The 24,145-nt window shown below is 42.8% G+C and overlaps 1 protein-coding gene across 1 annotated transcript in view; it reads left to right on the forward strand.

Annotated features, from left to right (window-relative positions):
- LOC121004850 (alpha-2-macroglobulin-like protein 1) overlaps window positions 1-24,145 on the forward strand; it is a 151,100-nt gene that overhangs the window by 80,471 nt on the left and 46,484 nt on the right. Inside the window, exons 18-21 of the mRNA XM_040437241.1 lie at window positions 234-357; window positions 3,028-3,097; window positions 14,238-14,463; window positions 18,544-18,661. Coding sequence (XP_040293175.1) covers window positions 234-357; window positions 3,028-3,097; window positions 14,238-14,463; window positions 18,544-18,661 — 538 coding nt within the window. The remainder of the gene's footprint in view (window positions 1-233; window positions 358-3,027; window positions 3,098-14,237; window positions 14,464-18,543; window positions 18,662-24,145) is intronic.

Below are 24,145 nucleotides of genomic sequence, written 5' to 3' on the forward strand. Positions count from 1 at the left end.
AGATAGGCCATCAATATCTGTAGCCCAAAGAACCTCTTGGAATCTTTATAGGAACAGAATCAAAGCCAGGTAACAATCTCTCGTCTCTCGATAGTTGTTTCTGTAATTGGTTGTAACACAGATTTCCCAGAAATAGACATAGCTAGGAAACGGCTGAATGATATTTTTAAAATTTGCCAGCAAAAGTATGACTCTGGAAGGAGGAATCATCATATATCCTTTATCATTCACAGCAAAGCAACCTGAAGATTTTCACAAATGCTAAGATAAGAAAACCAGTGATGTGCATTGCTCCGTCCATCTTAAGACGCATGTCAGAGAAAACACATAAGAGAGTAGAATTGCAGACTTCTTCCAGTATGTATATCTCCTGATTGTATGTCCATGTGCCATAAGGTCCTCTGCTTGCAGGGGTTGTTATTTTGTATGTAAAGCGTTTTATTTTCTTGCCTTTCTCAGATTCCATCTCTGTTTATTTGCACTATCTCCATTACATAACTAAATCTTGAGATCATTTGTCACCCAACCAAAGTAGTTAACAGGGTGGGATAGTAGGGAAAGCACAAGGGGTATGTATATTGTACCTCTACCATCTGCCGTGACCCCTGAGGAGCCAGAGTAGAAGATAGTAGTGGTAGTGGCCCTGCTGATGATGCATCATGGTTTACTCCCTCAGGGCATCTTTCTCTGGGGGGTGCAGTGAAGGAGGGGTACCCTGTGTTCTCTCGGGACACTTCCTGTAGCTGTGAGCTCCATGCTTGATGGTGGTTCGGGGGTGCCCATGGTGTTATTGCCCAAGTAGGTACTAGGCAGGGCACATGTAGGAGATTTAATGAACAGCATGTGGTGTTAAGAGAGTCAGAAACCAGACCAGATTAAATTTAACAAGGTCAGTCTCTCCTGTGTGACTGACTTCCTGCGAACTACAGGATTATCATCATCATTTATCAATTCCCTCCTTTCAGCTTTTAAACATTCGTTCCCTTCACCCAGCTCCACCCTCCTCGTTACTTTCTATGCCCCCTATAAATAGAGTGCAGTTGAAGATATAATTTCTCCCCAGTCTAAGAGACCAGGACTGCAGAGATATGAGTCCTGCATTCATTAGCTGCAGAGTGATAAAACTGCCCACAGGGGAACAGGTAAACCCACTGACGAGGGGCGGCTGAGCATGGTGGGCCCCTAGTCCCCCAACCTCTGCACAAGTGGCACATAGCACAGTACACAAATTGCACTTGTAGATAGGTAGCATACAGCATGTCAACCAACCTATATTCATATTATAAAACTAAGTTTATTATAATGGATGCATTGGGTGGCTGAGGTGACGTATATGTATAGTGCAGACCAGCCAGTAACCTCGTTCATCTTGGATATGCCTTCTCAAAGTTGCTGCAGGGACTCCCATAATCAACCATGTGCAGGCAGATAATATTTGCTTGTAACTTTACAACGGTCCCCCAGAAGGAATTTTACTGGTGGGCCCTAAGCAGCCCAGTCCGATACTGGTGTGAACACTATCTGTGTCTGCTGTCTGTAGAGCTACAACATTTAGCTTCACAATGCTGTCCTCTGCATCCTGCTTGTGAGAGCTGTCAGGGAAAAACCTATCACAAGAAGGAGGCTTGTGATAAAGGCTGAAGCTGCATCCCATGGGAAACATTGCACCTCTGCAGTGTGAGTTAGGGGACAGCAGTTCTAGGTGATTGTTCCTTCATTTGCTGCCCTTACATACGAGCAGAGCAAGGGCAGCACTTCATTTGTCTGTAGCAAACCAGAGGCAGTGGAGAATGTATAGGAACCATATCTGAGGGGAACATATGAGAGAGGAAGAATGAATGCAGGAACCCCATAAATAGTATATCAACTAATAGAAATACTGTAAAACATGCCTCTACATGATTTGTTAATAATAGCCTTTACTGCACTGCAAAGGCAAGAAAAATGCTGGAAGGCTTCTTTAATTCTAGCAGTCCAAGTTGTCTACTACTGTCTGTTGTAGGTGTATTGCGCCTTTCCTTGAATCTCCAAATTAAAATATATATATTTGTACTGTGTTAGGCTACTTTCACACTGGCGTTTCTGGGTCCGCTTGTGAGATCCATTTCAGGCTCTCACAAGCGGCCCAAAGCGGATCAGTTCAGCTCTAATGCATTAATTTGGCTGCGTTTGGTCTCCGTTGCGTTTTTTAGACAGTCACTAAAACGCAGCTTGCAGCGTTTTGGTGACCATCTGACGATGCGGAGCCAAACGGATCCGTCCTGACTTACAATGTAAGTCAATGGGGAAGGATCTGTTTTTCACTGACACAATATGCAATTGAAAACTGATCCGTCCCCCATTGACTTTTAATGTAAGTTAAGACGGATACTTTTTTTAAAAATGAATAATGCAAACGGATCCATTATGGACGGATACAAGCGTTTGCATTATTGGTGCGGATCCGTCTGTGCAGATACAAGACGGATCCGCACCAAATGCGAGTGTGAAAGTAGCCTTAGCTAGTAAATAGCAGATAAGTAAAATGTAAATAAAATAAAAAATAATGTCCTTCTACATCAAGGAATGGACAATAAAATTTTCACACTCCTTTTCTATAATTGCTAAAACAATTTACTGCTACAACTATGTTTCCTCCTCCACTCATATTGATCTGCTTTACATCAATTGTCTCCTCTACCTCATTCTTTGGTGTCTTTCCTATCTACTTTGGTGTATAAATATGTGAATGTTCAGATACTGTCTTAAAAGACACCTGACAAAGAGGCCTAAGGAGTCTCAAAAGCTTGCAGTTGTGTCGTCTTTTCAGTTAGCCATTAAAACAGGAATGGCCGACCTGTGGCTCTCCAGCTGTTGCAAAACTACAACTATCAGTCTACAGAAGGGCATGGTGGGAATTGTAGTTTTACAACAGCTGGAGAGCCGCAGGTTGGCCAGCCCTGCATTAAAAGGTATCAACTACTGAGGAAGCTCTATTTTTATTTGTTCTTATCTTCTATTTCTTCTCAAAATATTAAAAAAATAAAGAAAAGACAAAGAAGCCTTTGAAAAGGACACTTTTCTCAGACACATGGCTATTCGACTTGGTTTCTGTCGGGTAAGGAGGATTTTTCTATATATTCTGTACATTAAAGTGAATTTAGTGATGTGTCCAGTAAGTAAACCATAGAAGTCACTACAATACGTGTACTTAATGAATTCATTACAGTGCATCAGGGTATTTAAATACTCTCATGGATATCATGATACACTAATGTTGTAGTGACACTTGCCCACATTCACCAATTTGTAAGAAACGCTTCTGCTCTTTATGTTTTCTATAATCAGTGTTGACTCTAATTATCAGCATTAGATGGCATTCATATGGGAAGTATGGAGGATCAGTGGTTAGCACTGTTGCTGTGCGAAGTTGGGGTCCTTGATTTCTACTTGACCAAAGGAAACATCAGCATCGAGTCTGTATATCGATGTAGATTCCCTTCCGCACATCAGAAGTATACATTGGTAGATTGGTGCTATATAAATGAACAATAATCTAGATGTTTAAAAGGGATGTTCACTTAGGATTCGTTCACATCTCCGTTCTGCCTGATCCAGCAGGTTGTTCCAGCATTTCGCCAGAAAGAGGTCGGATCCCTGCTGGATCCCATTATAGTCTAAGGGGTCCAGCAGTGAATGGTAACATCCGGCAATGTCAGATCTGATATCCCCCAGCAGGCTGTTCTCTGCCGAAACAGCCTGCAGTATCAAGCAGAATGGAAATGTGAATGTAGGCTTACTGGAACCAGGGATTCTTTGATGTGACGCCTGTAATGTTACGTTTTAGTGATGTGTCGCCTGACTGTCAGGAAAATCTGTGTACATGGAATTTCTTATTAATAAAAAACGTTCCGGTAATTCGGTTTGGTGTCCCTGAATGCTGATCAATGTCACTATTTTTTAGGAGTCCGAGTTCAGTTTGACTACTACAGAGCTCCAGGTCCCCTTCTTCCTTTCATGCAGTCATTATGTTAATTGATAAAATTCTGTTACGAGGAATTTAGGAGCTTACCATCATTGACTTCAGTAGGAAATAAGACTTTAGTTTTACAATGCTGGTGCAGTGGAACCTCTAAATCCTAATCTAGGTATCATGGGCTAAACCAGGGCATGGATTTACGGTATGACCACTCGGTCAACTTACCCAATGCAGTTTTGAAAGCCAAAATTCGGAGTGGTTCATAAAAAGGATAGAAAGTATAAAGGACGGATACGACTTCTCTTTTTTAATTCACTTTTTTAATTTACCCTATGCCTCTCAAAGGAGGGATACACTTTCCCATAGTAATTGTCCAGGTTACACTCATTCGTACTGGTCTTGGATTGACAGCAGCGATGTATCAGTAACAAACATAGTCCAGTAACAGACAAATATTGGCAAATGGCAACATAAAGTCAGCAGAAGTATTGGGGGTGATGAGAAGAAAAAATTCAAAGCAAGTTGGGGTGGGAGCCATAGAATCACAAGCGTCAGAAATCCTAGGGCTGAGAGGGTAACAAAGTCTTGAACAAGCCAGAGTCAAAGCCATGGAACAAAAGGTTTCAGCGATCCAAGAATTACAATTAACAGATCAAAGGGAAGTCCAAGAATCAGCAACAAAGAGGCAGTCAGGAAAACAGGTGGGCTCAAAAGAGAGAGAGACTAGCAATAACCCCATAATCAGGTAAAGTTTGCAGACCAGGAAGAGGTTTTAAACTTGCCGACCAAGATATCATCTTCGGGTGCCAACTCCCTTGGTATCCCGACACTGCAGTGAAGCAGAGCCAGAACATAGTCTGGTGCAGACAGGCATAGGAGAAGAGCCAGCCTGGATCCTGAATGGATGAATTACAATTAAACTATTTAAAGACTGCTTCCATAATTTTTTTGGCCCATAGCAAAAAAGTGTAGCATAGGGTATTATCATAGAACTAATGCAAAGTCTATTGTGTATGTATGTGTGTAAACCTATTTTAGTTGATGTGTCATACATGGCCCATCTGCTATTTTGAATCATACTTTCCCTTTGATGTGGTTCTCCTAATGTAGCCTGCACTTCCCATTATGCTTCTCGCTCTTTGGAGGCAGAAACATTTTGGCATTATCACACTGCACTTGGTCTGCTATTATCAGCAATTGATGCATCTCAGTGACATGTAACTTCTGTCCTTTAGTTAGAAATGTCCATGACTCACACTATAGAGTCTCCGGTGTATTCCTATGAGATACAGAAGCACCATGTGCAGAGACTTGGTATATTCCTATGTAATGTTGCTTCAGTTTGTCTTTCCTGCCTCTGTTCATCCCTGCAGGAGACAGGGATGAACAGAATCTCCAATGTATTCTCATAGAATACACTGGAGATTCTGCACATGTGGCATACAAATATAATAGAGACCTATTATATAACTGCACTTGTCTTAGGGCTCATGCACACGACCGTGTGCCCTCCGAGACATACGGTCCGTGAGCGGCATTGATCGTGCGCACGGGACCGCACAGCATCATAGATTACTATGATGCTGTGCGCGTCGGGCCGCCAGCGGGGCTATTGTCCCGCACTGATAAGATCACATGAGTGCAGGACAATGGCCCCGCGGGCGGCCTGATGCGCACAGCATCATAGTAACCTATGATGCTGTGCGTTCCCGTGCACACGATCAATGCCGCTCACGGACCGTATGTCTCAAAGGGCATACGGTCGTGTGCAAGGGCCCTTACTGTGAATTTAAAGCTTTCAGAATAGAATAAGCAGGCTAAGTGAATACATTTATTTGCTAGATGTGATCAAAAATATCAAATCACGTACAGAGCAGTAAAGGTAAACAACAATTAATCGCCTGGCCTGCAACACAATGGGGAAGCTCCTGTCGCCACACTACCTAACATAGCACATACCCAACGCCCCGTGGTAATACAAATAAAAGATGGTGACCTGCAACATCCTACCTGGATGATGTTCTCATTAGAGTTGAGTTCTTTCAGCCCTCCTCCGACGGATGTCCAGTGTACAGTATACATGTCCAGTGAGTTAACCATTCTGGTCGTCTGACACAGAACAATGGCTTTGTATGCGTTAACTAACAATCTCTAATTCACTACATTACAAGGAATATAAAAGGTAATACAATAATTAAAGGGGGAAACAAACTTCTTTTTTTTTTTTTTTTTTTTTTTTTTTTTTTTTTTTTCACTTCAGACTTCAACCTCCTAGGGTGTACACTTATACGCTCATGTTCCGTTTACCAGCCCATTAGCGTCTCTAAGCAGGTTTCGCATCATTAGTGTAGTTATTTTTTCTTACTTTATTCTTCTCTTACCCCAATATGTGAAAATCCTTTATTATTATATCTTTTTTTTTTTTTTTTTTTTTTTTTTTTTTTTTTTTTTTTGGGGTTTAAGGTATTACTCCTTCCTTTTTTTTTTTTTTTTTTGTTAGTGATCTCAGGTAGGATGATTCTTCACTTCCTTTACCTTATCCCCATTCCTCCCTCCCCCCCCCCCCATCACCCCCCCCTCCCCCCTATCTCACCAAAAACAATCCAGAATACTTTCTCCTGATGCCTACTTCTCTGTTTCGCTTTATCTTTAGGTCTCAGCCCTTAATTTTTCGGCATAACTCCAGGATCTCTTAAACATCCTCCAGTTTTCCCACTTTTTATCTTGGACTATATCATTGCCTTCCACTCCTACTCTCAATTCTTCCATTCTGTAAGTTTCTTCCACGGAGTCTATCCACTCCCAAATGTGGGGGCAGTCTACTTCCTGCCAATTTCTCGGTATTATTCTTTTGGCAGCATTTAATAGATGTGGGACCAGGGTTTTTTTATATTTTTTGATTTTTTCCCCACCCCCATGAAACAATACTACCCACGGGTCTAGCTTAATTTTTTCTTTTATGATCTCTTCTATGCATCCCAATATTTTTTTCCAGAATTCTTCCACCTTAGGGCATTTCCACCACAGGTGTGCCATAGTTCCTAGGGATCCGCATCCCCTCCAACACTCTCCCGTTTGTCCTTCTTTGAATTTAGATAGTTTATCTGGGGTCATGTACCATCCAGTCATACATTTATAGCTCATCTCAGCTGTACGGCTGTCTACTGCCGATGAATGGACCAGTGTCAGCATTTTTTCTATTGTGATCCTATCTCGCTTTGATCCAAGTTCCCTCTCCCATTTTTTAACAAAAGGAGGGATCATCCGCTCGTCCACCTTTAACAGGATCTTATATAATTTTGAGATCGTTCCCTTAACCTTTTCCGATGTGCATAATTTTTCTAGATCGGTTAGCTGCTCCCCTGACCTCAGTGGATGCGGCAGTCTTTGTATAAAGTGGGCTAGCTGATGGTATCTCCATTCGTCAATTTCCAAAAAACAATTTTTCCCCTTTAATTCTTGTAGTGTTATAATGTGCCCATCTTTTATTACCTCCCTTAATTGAGTGGTGTCATTTTTTATCCAATTTCCACCAATCTGTGTTTTGCCCGGTGCAAAATAATCATTATTTTTTAGTGCCAGTAATGGTGAGTTAAATTCCTTTTCTATTTTTTTATATTTAATACCCCAAATTTTTAGTGCATTTTTAGTTATCTCGTGAGAATTCTTATCTAGTATCCTATATTGAGGTGGGTTCCATATAATCTTGTCCAAGCTGGCTTTTGCCATTTCGTTTTCGATATTAACCCATCTTTTTTCCTTACTGGCCCTAGCCCATTCCACCACCCTCGACATAACCACTGCCTCATAGTATGTTTTAATGTCTGGTACTGCTAGTCCCCCCCTACTTTTGGGTTGTCTTAGGATTTGGAGAGATACTCTATGTTTCTTATTCCTCCATATGAAGTTCATAATCTGTTTTTTAAGAGCTGAGAATAGTGTTCCGGGTAGACTTATGGGTATCATCTGGAACTTATATGTAATCTTTGGTAGGATTACCATTTTGCAAAAGTTTATTCGTCCTATCCAGGGTATTGGTCTATTTTTTATCCTCCCAATTTCCTCCCTAATTTCATTTAGCAAAGGAATATAATTTTTCTCATACATTTTTTTTATTGATGGGATAAGGAGAATACCAAGGTACTTAAGTGCTTTTACCCAGGAGAAGCAGTATTTCTGTTTCAAGTCCCTTTCCTCTCGTCCGTTGACGTTGATACTCAGGATCTCAGTTTTAGCTACATTAATTTTAAAATTTGATAATTCTCCATATGACGTGCATAAGTCTAATAATTTTGGGATTGATGTTTTAGGGTCTGACAAATAGAAGAGGACGTCATCAGCAAATGCTGAGAGTTTATGTTCGTCCTCCCCTATTTTGACTCCTCTTATGTCGGGGCACTTACGTATCCTGGCCAATAATGGCTCCAGGGAGAGCACAAACAGGAGTGGAGACAGGGGGCATCCCTGTCTAGTTCCGTTTTTCATTAGCAATTCTTGGGATAGGCTTCCATTTATTTTTATTTTTGCCCTTGGTTCCTGATACAAGGTTGTTATCCACTTCCTCATCCTTTGGCCAAACCCCATTTCATCCAGGGTACGCAGCATGAATCCCCAGTCTACTCTGTCAAATGCCTTCTCCGCATCTATCGACAAGAGCAGACTGGGGATTCCAGTTATTTTCATTTTTTGCATTATTAATACCGCTCTGACTCCATTATCCCTCCCCTCTCTTCCCTGGATGAATCCCGTCTGGTCTGGGTGTACCAACTTTACCATTTCCTGTTTTACTCTCTCGGCCAAGACCTTTGCAAATAGTTTTACATCTGTATTTAACAAAGATATTGGTCGATACCCTGAGCAGTCCCCTTTATCCTTCCCCTCCTTGGGGATAACTGTTATGCTAGCCTCTAAGGCCTCCCGGCTAAAAAAGAAATCTTCACCCAGCCCATTAAAATATTGGCACAATTTTGGTAGGAGGATCTCCTTACACTTTTTATAATACAGGTTGGTGAAACCGTCGGGTCCCGGACTTTTACCTGATGCTGTACTCGCTAATGCAGAATTAATCTCTTTTTCCGATATTGGTCTATCCATTATCTCCGATTCGCTTCTATTTATTTTTGGCAGTCCTGCTTCCCTTAGGAAATTTACCGTTTTCTTTATTTTTTCTCCCTCCTGTCCTTTCCTTTGTTCCACCGCATACAGTCTCTCATAATATAGCCTAAAGGTCTCCGCGATTTCCTTTGTTGTATGTAAAATCTCTCCTTTTTCGTTTTTGATTTTGTCTATGTAGTTTTTTGATTTCTTTTTCTGCACCATTCTTGCTAGATGTTTATTGGTTTTATTCCCCCACCTATATCTTTCCCTTGCGATTAAATTAAATTCCTTTCGGGTTTCTTGATTCATAATATCTTTCAGTTCATTACGTTTATTAACCAGTTTTAAATATAGATCCCGTTGTTTCTCTATCTTTTTATGTTCTTGTTCTAAGAGGAAAATTTCTTCTATTAATTCTTCTTTTTTCCTATTTTTTTCTTTTATTTTCCTTGCCCCTTCCGAGATCAAAGTTCCTCTTATCACTGCCTTATGGGCATCCCACACTGTTGCCACCGATACTTCCTTCGTCTCGTTTAACTTAAAATACTCTTCCAACTCTTTTTTTACTCTTATTAAACTGGTTTCCTCTATCAGCAGATGTTCGTCTAGCCTCCAATTTTGTTTAGGCTTCGGATTTCCTGATATATCTATTATAATACTAACCGGTGCATGGTCCGAAATCGTCGTGGTTTCTATTTTTGCTTCCACCACGATATCTAGGGTTCTGTGATCTACCAATATGTGGTCGATCCTAGAATAGGTCCCATGCACCGGGGAGTAGAAAGTGTAGTCTCGTTTGTCCGGGTTAAGGACTCTCCAAGCGTCTATCAGTTGACTCCTAAATAAGGCGTCCCTAAGCTTTCTTAACTGTACGCCCCGCACGCTCGACGTCTGGGATGTCCTATCTATTTTTGGGTCCATACTTAGGTTGAAATCTCCTCCTATGATTACACTTCCCCTCCTGAAGTCTATCAATTTCCCTAGTATCCCCAAGAGAAATTTTGTCGGTGAGTCATTTGGGGCATAGACATTTACCAGAGTACATTCTAATCCTTCCAATTTTCCTCTAAGGAAAAGGAATCTCCCCTCTGGATCTGTCAGTCTATCGGTTAGTTCGAACCGTACCCTTTTTGAGATCCCGATTGCTATCCCTCTTGCTCTTTTGGATATTGAATCCCCGTAGTACCAAATGGGGAACTCTGGGGCATATAGTCTAATATTTGATCCTAGGGTAATATGGGTTTCCTGTAAAAAGGATATATCTGCTTTATATCCCTTCAATTCCTTAAGGACCTTATGCCTCTTGGTCGGGCTATTGAGACCTTTCACATTATAAGATATACATTTGATTTGTGGCATCTTTTAATCTTCCCCTTCTTTCTGGTTATTTTGGTGAGATAGGTCCCTCCCCCCCCTTCCCTCCCTCTCCTCCCATGCCCCTCCACCCTCCCTCCTCCCCCCCATCTCCTCCAGTCCCCTCCCCACTCCCCCCCCCCTCCCCCTCCCTCCCCATTCGGCCAGTTTTTGGCCTCTGGGCCATCCTCCATGTCTGGCCCAGTTTCCTCTAGGTGGGGTCCTGGGGTTGCCTCTCCTCCGCTCCACTCATTGTGCGGGGGGGAGGGGGGATAGGTAGATCCCCCAACGCACCCAACACCACCAACAAGGGTCAAGACAGTAAAAAAACCGGATCCTCCCAGAAAGGAAAAAGAAAGGACTAAATCATCATAACCTGACTCATCTATATTTCTTTCCCTTTCCTTCCCTTTCCTCCTTCCCCTCTCCCCTTCTCCCTACTCCCTTATCTCCTACTCTTCTATTCCCATCCTGGTAGGTCGGGTATCTGAATATCTAGTTTTTTACAGAATTCTTCTAAATCTTCCGGAAATCTCAGTGTTGTCGATCTTCCGTCTTTTGTGCCAATCAGGCATGCAGGATGGCGCGCACGTGCATGTGCACGTGAGGACGCGCGCTCGTAGGTGGGGAGGTTGAAGCGCTGGGAGCCTGAGGGGGGATGAGGACGGACCGCATCCAATGAGGGAGAGGGGCTGGCAGCTCCCCGTCTGTTAGCCGCACGCCGCACGCCGCACATCGATCGCGGCGTTTGCAATCAGCTGCCCAGGTACAACAGCGGCGTAGAGGGGGACGGCTCCCTGCACGGACCGAACGAGTTCAAACAGCACAAACGACGTCAAGTCAAAGATGCCAGGAAGCAGGTCAGTGCAGAGGAATACAGCAGGTGAGAGACGGAGAGAGTGCTGCCGGCGGTCTGTATCCTAAGGAATGTGGTAAAAACAGCAAGGCCCTCCCGCCACCACCGGAGTCAAGGTCGGATTCTCCTTTTATGTGTGTATTATTTGTATTATTTGTGTCCTCTCTCGGTCTACCCTACTGAGCATTGGGAGGAGGAAGGAGAGGTAAGACTGAGGATTTTTAAGGGCCCCTAAGGGGAAAGGATCAACTATGAAGAAAGGGTTAATGCGGTAGAGATCTGGAGGAAAGAGAAGGGAAAAAAAAAAAAAAAACCTGTGATGTTACATGATTGTTACTAATGACACTGGGAAAGTGAATAATACACAAAATACCTACTGATTCAACGATAAGCATAAAGTAATATCCTGGCGCCGTGACAATGAGTGATTGATCTAAATAAGGGGTATCGTTAAAGCCGGTCTAAGGGGACTAGACTAACCCTTAAGCTTAAACGCAGAGACATTTTTTACTTGAATATAGAAGCATCTCACACCGTATAGATAAGTGACCCAAAGGGGGAGGGAAGAAGAAAGAAAAAAAAAAAAAAAAAAAAAATAATAATAATTTTTTGGATAAAATAAGGAAACACCACAGACATCCCCCCCCACCCTAGGAAGTACCATACTAGGCCTGGTTGGACCGGGGCCGACAGCGGCTAAAAGAACCGGCAAATAGAGGGGTGAGGAGGAGAGTGGACCGAGTGGTAGGAGGTCTGAATTAGAATAGACCATATAAGCTCTCTCTCCTGATTCTCTTCGGAAGGGACCCCGTGGAAGGTATGAGAGGAGACCCCTAAAAAACGGGGGAAATTTGCTGGAAAAATCAGAAGAGGGACACAGCAGCAAAGTTGGAAAAGGAAGGAGAAGGAAAAAAAAAAAAAAAAATAAGGAGGTCACATGACTGCTGCCAATGTATTGGGGAACGTAAATAACGCACAAAATACCTTCTAATCCAATGATAAGCATAAAGTAATAACCTGCTGCCATAGCAAGAGTGATTGACTCATATAAAGGGGTACTGTAAAAGCCGCTCTAGGGAGACTGTACTAGTCCTCAACCTAAATCGCTAATTTTCCAAGAGGAGGAAGGTTAGTAGAGAGGACCCTTATAAAGCGGAGGAAATCTTCTGAAGGAATCAGAGGAGAAGACACCCCCCTCCCGCCCGGATATAATGCTCATATACCACAGGGTCTACAAAGGGATTTTCTATCAGTGTGAGAAATATATGATAAGATCCTAAGATCCTAAATCCTTCGAGAACTCGCCCAGGATTTCTAGGGCCAGGAAGACAAATACATAAACAAAGGCATCTGGGACTATTCCCCCTAGAACGGAGGGGAACGTATATATGCCGGACCTGTGGGGTACCATTACTTAGAGTATCCACATGACAAGGGAGGCTCTGAAAAAATTGGAAAACTAGGGAACTCACAAAAAAAAAAAAAAAAAGGGAACAGACACCCCACCGAGTACTTCCCCCCTTGCCTTTTGGAAGATAGGGGGGGCTAGGTAGAGAGTAAAGAGGAAACCGGGGGAGGCAGTCGAAGGTCAAGCTGGGGAAAAGAATTAGAAAAAGGGAAAATATGAGCAGAATGACGAGTAGGTCTACAAGGGGGGGACCCCCGACAACCCCGAGTAATACATCAACAACAAGCTCTATAAGATCTTTCATGACTAAAGGGGTAAGTCCGCAAACACAAGGAGCCCCGGGAGGGACAAAGCAACAGCAATCTAATAAAGACCAAAAGTCTGTAAATAAAAAACCCCAGGGGGAAAACATCAGCGAAACATCAATAGAGTCAAGAGAAGAAGGTAATATAGAGCATAGATCGGAGAGCAATGGGAATAAGGGACACCGATCAGATGCACAGCCCCCCCATAACGGAGAAATTGTAGAGATGCTACAAAGGATGGAAATGGCGATTAAGGAGGAAATCAAAGGGGAAATACGGAATCTGCGTACAGACTTGGGACATTTCATGTCCAGAATTGAAACAATAGAAGGACGAATAGAGACGACCGAACAAGAAGTAAAAGGGTTAAAGCATCAAATGGACCAGACACAACGACAACAGAGACTTATCCTCTATAAAATAGAAGATCAGGAAAATAGAAACCGCAGACAAAATCTAAGGATAAGATCGATCCCAGAGGAAAGGGGAGAAGATCTCAGGAAAAAAATGCAGATGATATTCAATCCCTTCCTGGAAAAACCAATAGAAGAACCCATAAGGATAGAAAGGGTTCATAGAGTGGGGAATCCACAAAGAGTGAACGCAGAGCGAACAAGAGATGTGATAATTAGATTCCGACTCTATGAGGATAAAGAAATAGTGTGGAAGAAACTGCGAGGTCAATCCCCGATAGTGCTTGATGGGAGAGAGTTACAGATATTCTCTGACCTATCCGCCGAGACCCTGGCAAGGAGACGAGTACTGAAGCCACTTCTAAAGCAGATGATAGACTCAAATATTAAATATACTTGGGGAAACAAACTTCTATCTCAGCACTCCTGCTACATCAGAAGAGATGATCTTCACTCTATGTATGGGGAACATATAGAGGAGCAAAGAAGGCAGACATTGTTAGGGAGGGGTCAGAGAGCTGCCAAGAGGGATTTCATGGATAATATCTGTAGTTAACTGGAAGCCCTCTATCCAGAAAAGAAGATCTTCCTGTGTACAGAGCATGCTCTCGACAGGTCAGATTGGTATCACATAATGAGGTAACCATAATCAAAGCGTTCAAATATTACACAACTAGAATATTGCTGGTTTGTTGGCATTATATGTAAAAAAAACATTGCTGGAGTGCTTCTAAAGGCTCAGTGATACTGTATTTCTAAATGTCGCATGTTCTCAATATAAGGTCCCGGTTATATGTATACATTTTCACACCAATCTGAACATGGTATATTTTTTTTTTTTTTGTAGCCCAGAAGGACGCGCTGTATTAAACTTGACGACTCCACATAGTATCACTACCTGGGAAACTGATGCATTCTGCGTGGGCAAGTCTGGTTTTGCAGAAATCAGTGGTGTGGGACTTACCATCTTCCAGCCTTACTTCATTGATCTGGTTTTACCTTACTCTGTGGTACAAGGAGAGAAGTTCATCATTACTGCCTCCGTCTTCAGCCACTTAAAATCCTGCAATATGGTACGGAAGATCAGCTGGTCATGTTGCTTTAAAAAATAGAAATAAATGCAAAAAGTAAACAGTAGATAAACCTACACCCTCTGTTTGAATGGTTTTCTGCATGGTTCTAAAAACAAATCCTTTTAGACACCTTGCAAAAACATGGGGTTAGCCTTCTCCTGCTTGTTCCATATAACCTAGTGGATAACTGGGGCTGTAGATGCAAGAGGGACAGAACTAATCACACTGTTTTATTGAAGACAAAATAGTGGGGGAAGGCTCCGGCTAACATCCAGAGACGCTTATGGTCTGAGGTTTTTTAGAAGAAAGAAAGTGGAAATTGCTTAGGAAAATATCTTCATAGTTTTTGTTTCAAAATGACAAAGTATCAAAGGAGAGGAGGATGTTCAAGTAGTTTTTTTTTCTGATGATCTATCCTCTGGATAGGTCATCAGTATCTAATAGGTGAGGGTCTGACACCCGGGACATCCACCAATCAGCTTTTTGAGAAGTCAGCTGCCGTCTCATAGCTTAGCCTAGGCCATGTGACATCACGTTCATCAGTCAAGTAGCCTAAGTGCAACTCAGCCTCATTTAAGTGAGCCGAGCTGCAATACCAAGCACAGCTTCTATACCATATACAGTGCTGTCCTAGGTAAGCTGCTCACAGGAGCACAGGTCCACGGACCGTAGGAGGATGCACCTAATTTATGGCAAGGTGTGCACCTCATCATAAATGAGGAAGCGCAGATGATATCCAGACAGACACGGAAAGCGCCAGTCTTGATAAATCTCCCCCATAGTGTCCAATGTCTAATGTGCCTATCTGAGGTTGTCACACGTGCCCACCACTGGATCCTCTTGTTTAGTATGATTCCTGCTACTGTGCAGCTAGCCAAAAAGAATCAGTGAACTACAAGCAAATCATCACTAGCAGCGAAAGTGAACAAAAACACCAGTAAGCACCATAAGAAGTATGTAACAGCAACACATGCTTCTCCCTTGTAATAACAATTCTGGAGCATCTATTCCTATGACTGTATGTTGCCATTTCATGATGACTGAATTGCTCACAGTTTGCAATCAAGGTCCATATGGGTGTTTCAAGCTGGGGGTGTGTTCCTACACAGTCTGACACTATCCAATCAGAGCTGTCACTGTCACATTGCGCATGGACACACCCCCAACTGGTAACACCCACCTGGACTTTCATTCCAAACTCCTAGTAATTCAATTATAACCTTGAGCAGGAATAATAAAGGAATGGCACAACATAGATTCAGAAGAAAAGAGTATCCAGAATTGGTATTACATGGGAAATGAAAGTAGTTCCCAAAACAGACATGTCAGGAGAGGCAACAGAGAAGTGTCTTAATTAATCATAGGACAACCCCTTTAAGTACAAATGTCCATGAACTTAATTATTAGTTTTAGAGATGAGCGAATAGAATCCCACAAAGTGGAATTCGATCCGAATTTCAAGATAAATTTGATTCGCCTAGAAGCCGAATTTCCCCGTGCTTCGTGCTAGCGAATCGATTTAACCTGAAATAGTATAAAAAACAAAAAAATTCAAACTTACTTCCTCCATTTGCTCGCGACGGGCCGCCAGCCTCCATCTTGCTTGAAGATCTTGGCCGAAATCCTGTGCGGTGCGAGATTACATCATCACGCCGGCCGACGTGATTACGTTATACATCACCACACCAGCCGGCGTGATGAGGCAATCCCGCGACCCACAGGATTTCGAGAGCTTCAAGCAAGATGGCGGTGGCCGGCCCATCACGAGCAAATGGAGGCGGCAAGTTTGATTTTGTAAGTTTGAATTATTGTTAATTTTAGACTCAGATGCCGCGATCATGTATGAACACGGCATCTGAGGGGTACAATGATGGGGACGGCGCTATCGCAGCTCCTTGTCATTGCACCCGCTACTTACAAAAAAATGCGATTCGTGACGAAGTAATTTGTCACGAAACAAATTTTTGGGTAAAATTCAGCGAAGCAGCCGAATCGAATTTTCAATAAATTCTCTCATCTCTAATTATTTTACACAGAAATTGTAACCCCTTGTCTACAAGGTCCACTCGCCTGTTTTCCCTCTGTAGTCGATGACTCAATGTCAGCTCCTTTTTATTGTAATATTTTTGCATTACATCTTATGTATGGAAACTCTTTTAAATATATACTGTGTTATGGATTGAATAGAGCTTTAAAATAATAATCATATGCAGTGTCAGGGTCTGGGATAGTCCCAACACTACACTGAGTCCCCTAAACCCTGTTGAGGTGTTGCTGGTCTCCAGAAAGGATGGTAAGGTGTGCTGCACCCCAATGAGAAAGAAGTCTAGAGAGTCGGGATCAGGTCAGGGTTCTGTGCTGAGGAAAGGTCTGAGCTATCTGTCCGTTTCTCTCAGAAGGATAGTGCCCTGGCCAAAGGGCTGGTGGCCCAGGGTCTGTCGTTCAGTCGTCCAGCTGACCCCCTGGTCACAGGGCTGGTGACCCAGGGTCTGTGGCAGAGTAAACCCATCTCAGTATCTTCAGTATCTTCTTCACTTCACTCATGCGGTCTAGCAGAGCCTCTCCTACTAAACACTGGTCTCTATCTGCAGATAAGTAAGGGCTCTGACTGCTCTTCTTATATACAGTTTGTAACTTCACTAGAACATTCTAGTACACTAGAGCAGGAGGCTGGAGTAGAGCCGAGTAGAGCTGAGGCGTACGGCCTAAACAGAAACAATGTTGCAATGTCAGTTTGTCATAGACTTGTGTAGAGTTTTTAATACAAGTCTATGGGAATGACTAAGGAGTATTTCCAAACATAAACAAGTCTTCAGACATAAAGAACAGAGCTAAATCAGACAGTCAAAAGTTCAATGTGTCTGTTTTTCCCCCAAAAAAACTGTGCATTGTCTTTCATAATAACTTCTCAGTGCATAGGTAGAAAGTCACTCAGTATTAGTTGCCTTTGCATTAACCCTTTCCAAGTGCAGATATAGCACATTAAAAGGGTTGTCCACTATTTTAGTATTGATGACCTGTCCTCAGAATAGGTCATCAATATCTGATTAGCAGGGGTCTGACTCCCTACACCTCCACCAATCAGCTGTTAGAAGAGAAAGCAGCACTCGTACAAGAGCTGCTTTCTCTTCACTGTTTACCTGCTCGCCGCCAACATTGCAGCAGTGAGCAGGTGTAATAACATCTCAGCTGTCCCTTTCACTTCTATGGTACAGCTCTTTCCTGTTCAAGTAAATAGGACGTAGGTCCTCAATATGTCATCAATATTATCAAAGCGGACAACCCCTTGTTAATGCACTAAACCCCTTAAATGCACTATATATGCACTTCTTTGTGGAAAGGGTTAATGCACAGCCAGCTAAGGCTACTTTCACATTAGCGTTTTCAATTCCGCTCGTAGGATCTCAATAGCGGAAGAAAATGCTTCCGTTTTGTCCCCATTCATTGTCATTGGGGACAAAACTGAACTGTACAAAATGGAATGCATCAAAATGCATTCTGTTCCATTTGGTTGTGCTCCAATCGCGGACAGAATAACGCTGCAAACAGTGTTTTTCTGTCCGCGATGTGGTGTGGAGCAAGATGGATCAATCCTGACACACAATGTAAGTCAATGGGGACGGATCCATTTTCTCTGACACAATAGAAAACGGATCCGTCCCCCATTGACTTTCAATGGTGTTCATTACGGATCCGTCATGGCTATAGAAGACATAATACAACCGGATCAGTTCATGACGGATGCATGCGGTTGTATTATGGTAACGGAAGCGTTTTTGCAGATCCATGATGGATCCGCAAAAAACGCTGATGTGAAAGTAGCCCAATACTGATATGTACATCAGTATTAAAAAAGGAGACAACCCCATTAACATTGCAAATGAACAGAATATATAACAATAAACACATAAAAGGAAGTTCAACAATATAAAACAGTATAACTGTAAACACCTGCATAAATCACAGACTAAGTTTACCTTTCAATGTGCACTAAATCATTGAGCTTATGGCTTAGCATAATAGCAATAGGACATATGTAATGTGTAAAGATCAAAACTCTCTGTTTTTCACATGAAACAGGTATTTGTGTCTCTTTCTGACATGAATTTCCCAACAATCGAGAACAAGGAGCAGTCGCGGTGTATCTGTGATGATCTTGGTGCCAGCTTTACATGGAACGTGTCTGCTTTAAAACCAGGTACACGCAAGCCGACATATGTTTAGTTTGTGAGTAATTATTTGTCATGGCAGTTATTATTAATTAGATTTATTTGATCGATTCATTTTAAACCATTGTAAGGATGAGCGAATTTCTCAAAAATTTGATTCGGTTGGTTCGACAAATTCTCCGCAAAGATTTGATTCGATCTGAATTTATTTGTGACGAATCGCTTTAAAAAACAGCTATTTCCTGGCTGCAGAGAGCCTGTATAGTGGTGTAGAACACTGTGTCTTGCAGTAACACACATAGGGAGTCTGCTGTGGTAGTGAAACAATACTGTGAGTCCGTATGACACGCAGATGACAGGCGTCACTCTTAGAATCACTTCACACTTCACTCATTTGGTCAATTACGGTGCCAAAACTGACAAAATAACTCAAGTATGAACTCAGCCTTACAGGTCAATGTTAGCGCCAGGTATAAAGACCAAGACAGAGGCTATGGCGTGAAAGAGTGTTTTACACCGTCATCAGCTGATTCCACACGGATGTCTACAGAACCTGTTCTATTAAACACTTATACAAGTAGAGCCCCCCGACAGAGTGGAGAGGATGTCAGCAGTAAGTTTGTGTTGGTGCCAATACCAGTACCAGCTGAAGATGACTGGCAGTAAAAGTACCTGGCATCAGGTGTGGCATCAGGCGGGTGGCAGCATCAGAATAGTAGCTGAAGAAGGTAGCCAGAAGAAACAGGCCTCTTTTGTCAAAGTGTAGATGTGTCACCATGGATGATCTAGTCTGATGCATTAGACACTGGTGTTTGAAATTCCTGGCTGATCCACATCTAATTCATCTTCACAAAGGTCAGTTTCTTCACATTTTGGATCGGCGAGTTCTCCTTGGGGTAACTATGGCCCCCGCAGCACTAAACACCCTAATGCCACACCGCTGGCCAGGCGGGAAAGCTTGCCAGGCAGGAAAGCTTGTTGCGGCCACAAATCGAGTTTGGCATCCCAGTAGTCCAGGGATCTTCGATGTGGGGTGGCAGGGTGCACTCCAAGTATGCCACAACCTGCTGGTTCAGGTTCTGCTGCTGCTGGTGAGAAGTTTCTTCAGGAGGCAGGTGAAGAAAACTGCTCATCAGCGACTCTAGACTAAAGTTGCTGCTGATGGAGCTGGTACTGTGTACCCCCCAGCAGCCATGGCAGTGGAACGTGAGCGCAGAGGGCCAGGATGGGCAATGGCGCACATAGGCAGCGGCCAACTGACTACATAGGATGTCTCAATTGTAGTTCAGTTTGTCCTCCCTCTCAGCTGGTGTAAAAAAGGGCCCCATTTTCAACCAGTAGCGAGGGTCTAACATGGTGGAGAACCAGTAGTCATCCCTCTGTCGAATGGTGACAATTTGGCTGTTATTATGCAAGCGAGCATGCATCGGGCCATTTGCGCATGTGACTCGGAGGGACTCCCTGTCTCCATCTCCACTGCATACTGCCACGGTGTGTCTAGGTCCTCTGCCTCGTCTTCCTCATCGCCTTGTGGCTCCTCTGACTGGTCCTGCTCTTCCTCTCCTGTCATCTGTGTAGAAAAACCACCCATTTCTCTACACAGTGCTTGTGCTCGAATTTCCTCCTCCTCCTCCTCCTCCTCTAGTTCAGCCCTCACAGGGCTCATGTGGACATGAGATATAGTCGCCACGTCTCCTGTCCCCTGGCCAGCAAAATTTAGCAGCATCTGTTCAAGGACATGAATCAGTGGAATGACGTTCATCCCGTAGTACTGGCAACTGACAAATAAAGTGGCCTCCTCAAAGGGTCCGATCAAACAGCAGGTACCTCTGTCCGCCTGTATCATCAAGAAATCATTTATGTCCTTTCAGGGGCGTACATAGAAATCACTGGGCCCCATGGCAAGAATCTGAATTGGGCCCCCTTGTGAGTGACCCATAGCACCCCTTAGAGTACATGCACATCTACTGCAGAGGTTCCAGCAGAAGCCTCCATTGCAGATTCTGGCAAAACAATCTTGAATGACCTCATCATTCTGAATGGGATCAGGCAGGTGCCAGCAGTTTTTGGCATATGCTGGATCTGGCGATTCTGGAATTCTGCTGGTGGCTAGAACAGAATACCAAAATCTGATGGCAAGTGATTACCTGGCCTTACCCAATGAACTGTGCTGCTGCTGCTTTTTATATAGTGTGTCATCCTTCCCCCAAGGACTGTACCTGCTGCTGCTTCACCTCCTATCCAATGCTGACTTACTGTTTGTGCGTCTGGCAGAGCACGGTCAGGGCCTGGGGCAGATCTTCACCGAGCTGGACTAGAGATGCTGCTGGATCTGATCAGTCAGGTCACAGTGCGACGAGTGCCGGCAGAGGAACAGGACAGGGAGATTTTACAAAGTGCAGACACAGAAAACTAAAGGATTTTTTCCAGTCACAACTGATATTTCTCTGACTGCTGCAGAATCTCTTAATACACACCCAGCTGCTGCAGAACCTCCTAATACACATCTCAGTTGCTGTCGAACCTCCTAATACACAGCTTAGCTGCTGCAGAACCTCCTAATACACACCTCAGCTGCTGCAGAACCTCCTAATACACACCTCAGCTGCTGCAGAACCTCCTAATACACATCTCAGCTGCTGCAGTACCTCCTAATACACATCTCAGTTGCTGCACAACATCATAGTACACACCTCAGCTGCTGCAGAACATCATAGTACACACTTCAGCTGCTGCAGAACATCATCATACACACCTCAACTGCTGCAGAACCTCATAGTACACACCTCATCTTCTGCAGAACCTCATAGTACACAACTCAGCTTCTTTAGAACCTCCTAATACACACCTCAGTTGCTGCAGAACCACCTAATACACACCTCAGCTGCTGGAGAACCTCCTAGTACACACCTCAGCTGCTGCAGAACATCATAATACACACTTTAGCTGCTGCAGAACCTCATAGTACACACCTTAGCTGCTGCAGAACCTCATAATACACCTCAGCTGCTGCAGAACCTCCTAATACACACCTCAGCTGCTGCAGAACCTCCTTACACACCTCAGCTGCTGCAGAACCTCCTAATACACACCTCAGCTGCTGCAGAACATCATAATCTGATGCTAGAACATATAAGGCTTTGATCACATCTGTGTTGGGGCATCATTCACAGATCAGATCATAAATGCTGGACACAATTTTATAGCCTGGCAGATGGAACCATCAGATCTCATCATGGTCAGCAGGATCCGTCTGGTGTTGTCGTCCATGAAGTACCAGATCCGGAACTGCAGTGGTTTTTGTTGATTTGCTCCTATGACGGCAGAACAGCGAACGTCACCAGCACAGATTTGAACAACCCCTAATACACACCTCAGAAGCTGTAGAACATCACAATTACTACAAGTCTCATCATCAACAGATTGTTATTATTGGAAACTAGGGAGCAACACAGGGAGAGGTAAAATGGAGAGAACTAAAACTCCCAGCATGTCCCTGCTGTTACTATCGGATACAAGTGGATAATACACAGAGAGAGTATAAGGCCGGGTTCACATCACTGTTTAGTTTTCCGTACGTCTGATCGGTCAAAAGAACAGAAAAATAAAGAAAAAACGGGTCCTGTATTTCAAGCATCAGTTCTGCACATTTGGCATCTGTTCATGATATTTGATTAGTTAATTTAGATGGAATAAAATCCTGCAAACTAAATGGTGATGTGAACCCAGCCTAAGAAGAGAGAACTACAACTCCCAGCATGTCCAGATTATTATAGGGCATCATCCAGTTGTACTAGGGGAGAACATTAAAAGGAAATAACTATAACCCCCAGCATGGCCAGACTTTATATGCAGCATCAGTATATATTACAGAGAGGAGGTACAAGAGGAGAGTATTACAACTCCCAGCATGTCCAGATTATTATAGGACATCATCTAGTTGTATTAGGTGATAGTGTTGAGCGCGAATATTCGAATATCAAATTTTTTTTGCGAATATCGGCATTTCGCTAATTCGCGAATATTTTGAATATAGCACTATAAATTCGCTATTTCGAATATTCTTTTTTTTTTTTTTTTATTGTTTATATTTTTTTCTTTCCCACTTCCAAAAAGTAGTTCCTCCTGTCCTGAGGATTCCTGGCTTCCTGGCTGCTCCAGTCAGTGCCCGTTGCCGCCGCTTCCGACTTCCGTGCTCATGGAGGGTCCCCATCACTGTGGGAAAGCCTCCATACTAGAATGTACTGTCGGATGTGAGAATTAAGTTGAAATCGCAATTCGATTATTATAACTTGAATTAATCAAATTGCGATTTCAACTTTAATTCTAGTAAGCAGACCCATTAGAAACACAGCTCTAAGTTGAAATCGCAATTCGATTATTATAACTTGAAGTAATCGCATTGCGATTTTAACTTAGACCTGGTTTACTATGGTTGGCTTGGTAGAATTAGCGAAGATGACGAATATGACGAATGTATTCGTCATATTCCTCAAAACGAAGATAACGAAGTATTCTCCATCTTCGTTTTAGCTCCATATTCGTCAACTTCGCTAATTCTAGCCATCAAATACGAAAGTTGACTATAGAGACAGCTGTGTTTAATTCGCTATGCGATTATATTGCTTTGCTTTTTTTTTTAATAAATAGAATAATTAGAATAATTATCAAGTATTATAATTATTTTATTTCTTTTAAAAAAAGCAAAGTAATATTATCGCATAGCGAATTAAAAACTTAGCTGTCTCTAGTCAACTTTCCTATTTGATTGCTAGAATTAGCGAAGTTGACGAATATGGAGCTAAAACAAAGATGGAGAATACTTTGTTATCTTCGTTTTGAGGAATATGACGAATACATTCGTCATATTCGTCATCTTCGCTAATTCGAGATATCAAACCAATAGGAAAGTTACCTTAAGTTAAAATCGCAATACGCGATTATTTAAATCGCATATTAATCGCGATAACTAGAATAATGACGAATATTCGATTTCAACGAATATGAGACGAATATTCAAGCAAATATTCACGAATTTCGTCGAAATCGAATATGGCACCTCCCGCTCATCACTATTAGGCGATACAAAAAACGAAGTTCTCGGGCAGCACAGCAACAATGATGTGTGGACGGAGTGCCAGCGGATGTAAAGGCGATCCACCAACTATAAAATAATAAAAAATTAGCTCCACGGCACTTCCAAAAAAATATGCAGTTTATTTACCAGTTAGCTAACTGGTGAATAAACTGCATATTTTTTTGGAAGTGCCGTGGAGCTAATCTTTTATTGTATTAGGTGATAGCTTTAAAGGGAACCTGTCACCGGGATTTTGTGTATAGAGCTGAGGACATGAGTTGCTAGATGGCCGCTAGCACATCCGCAATACCCAGTCCCCATAGCTCTGTGTGCTTTTATTGTGTAAAAAAAAACGATTTGATACATATACAAATTAACCTGAGATGAGTCCTGTACGTGAGATGAGTCAGGGACAGGACTCATCTCAGGGTAATTT

Source organism: Bufo bufo, chromosome 6, assembly GCF_905171765.1.
Source record: "Bufo bufo chromosome 6, aBufBuf1.1, whole genome shotgun sequence".
Taxonomy (NCBI): Eukaryota; Metazoa; Chordata; class Amphibia; order Anura; family Bufonidae; genus Bufo; species Bufo bufo.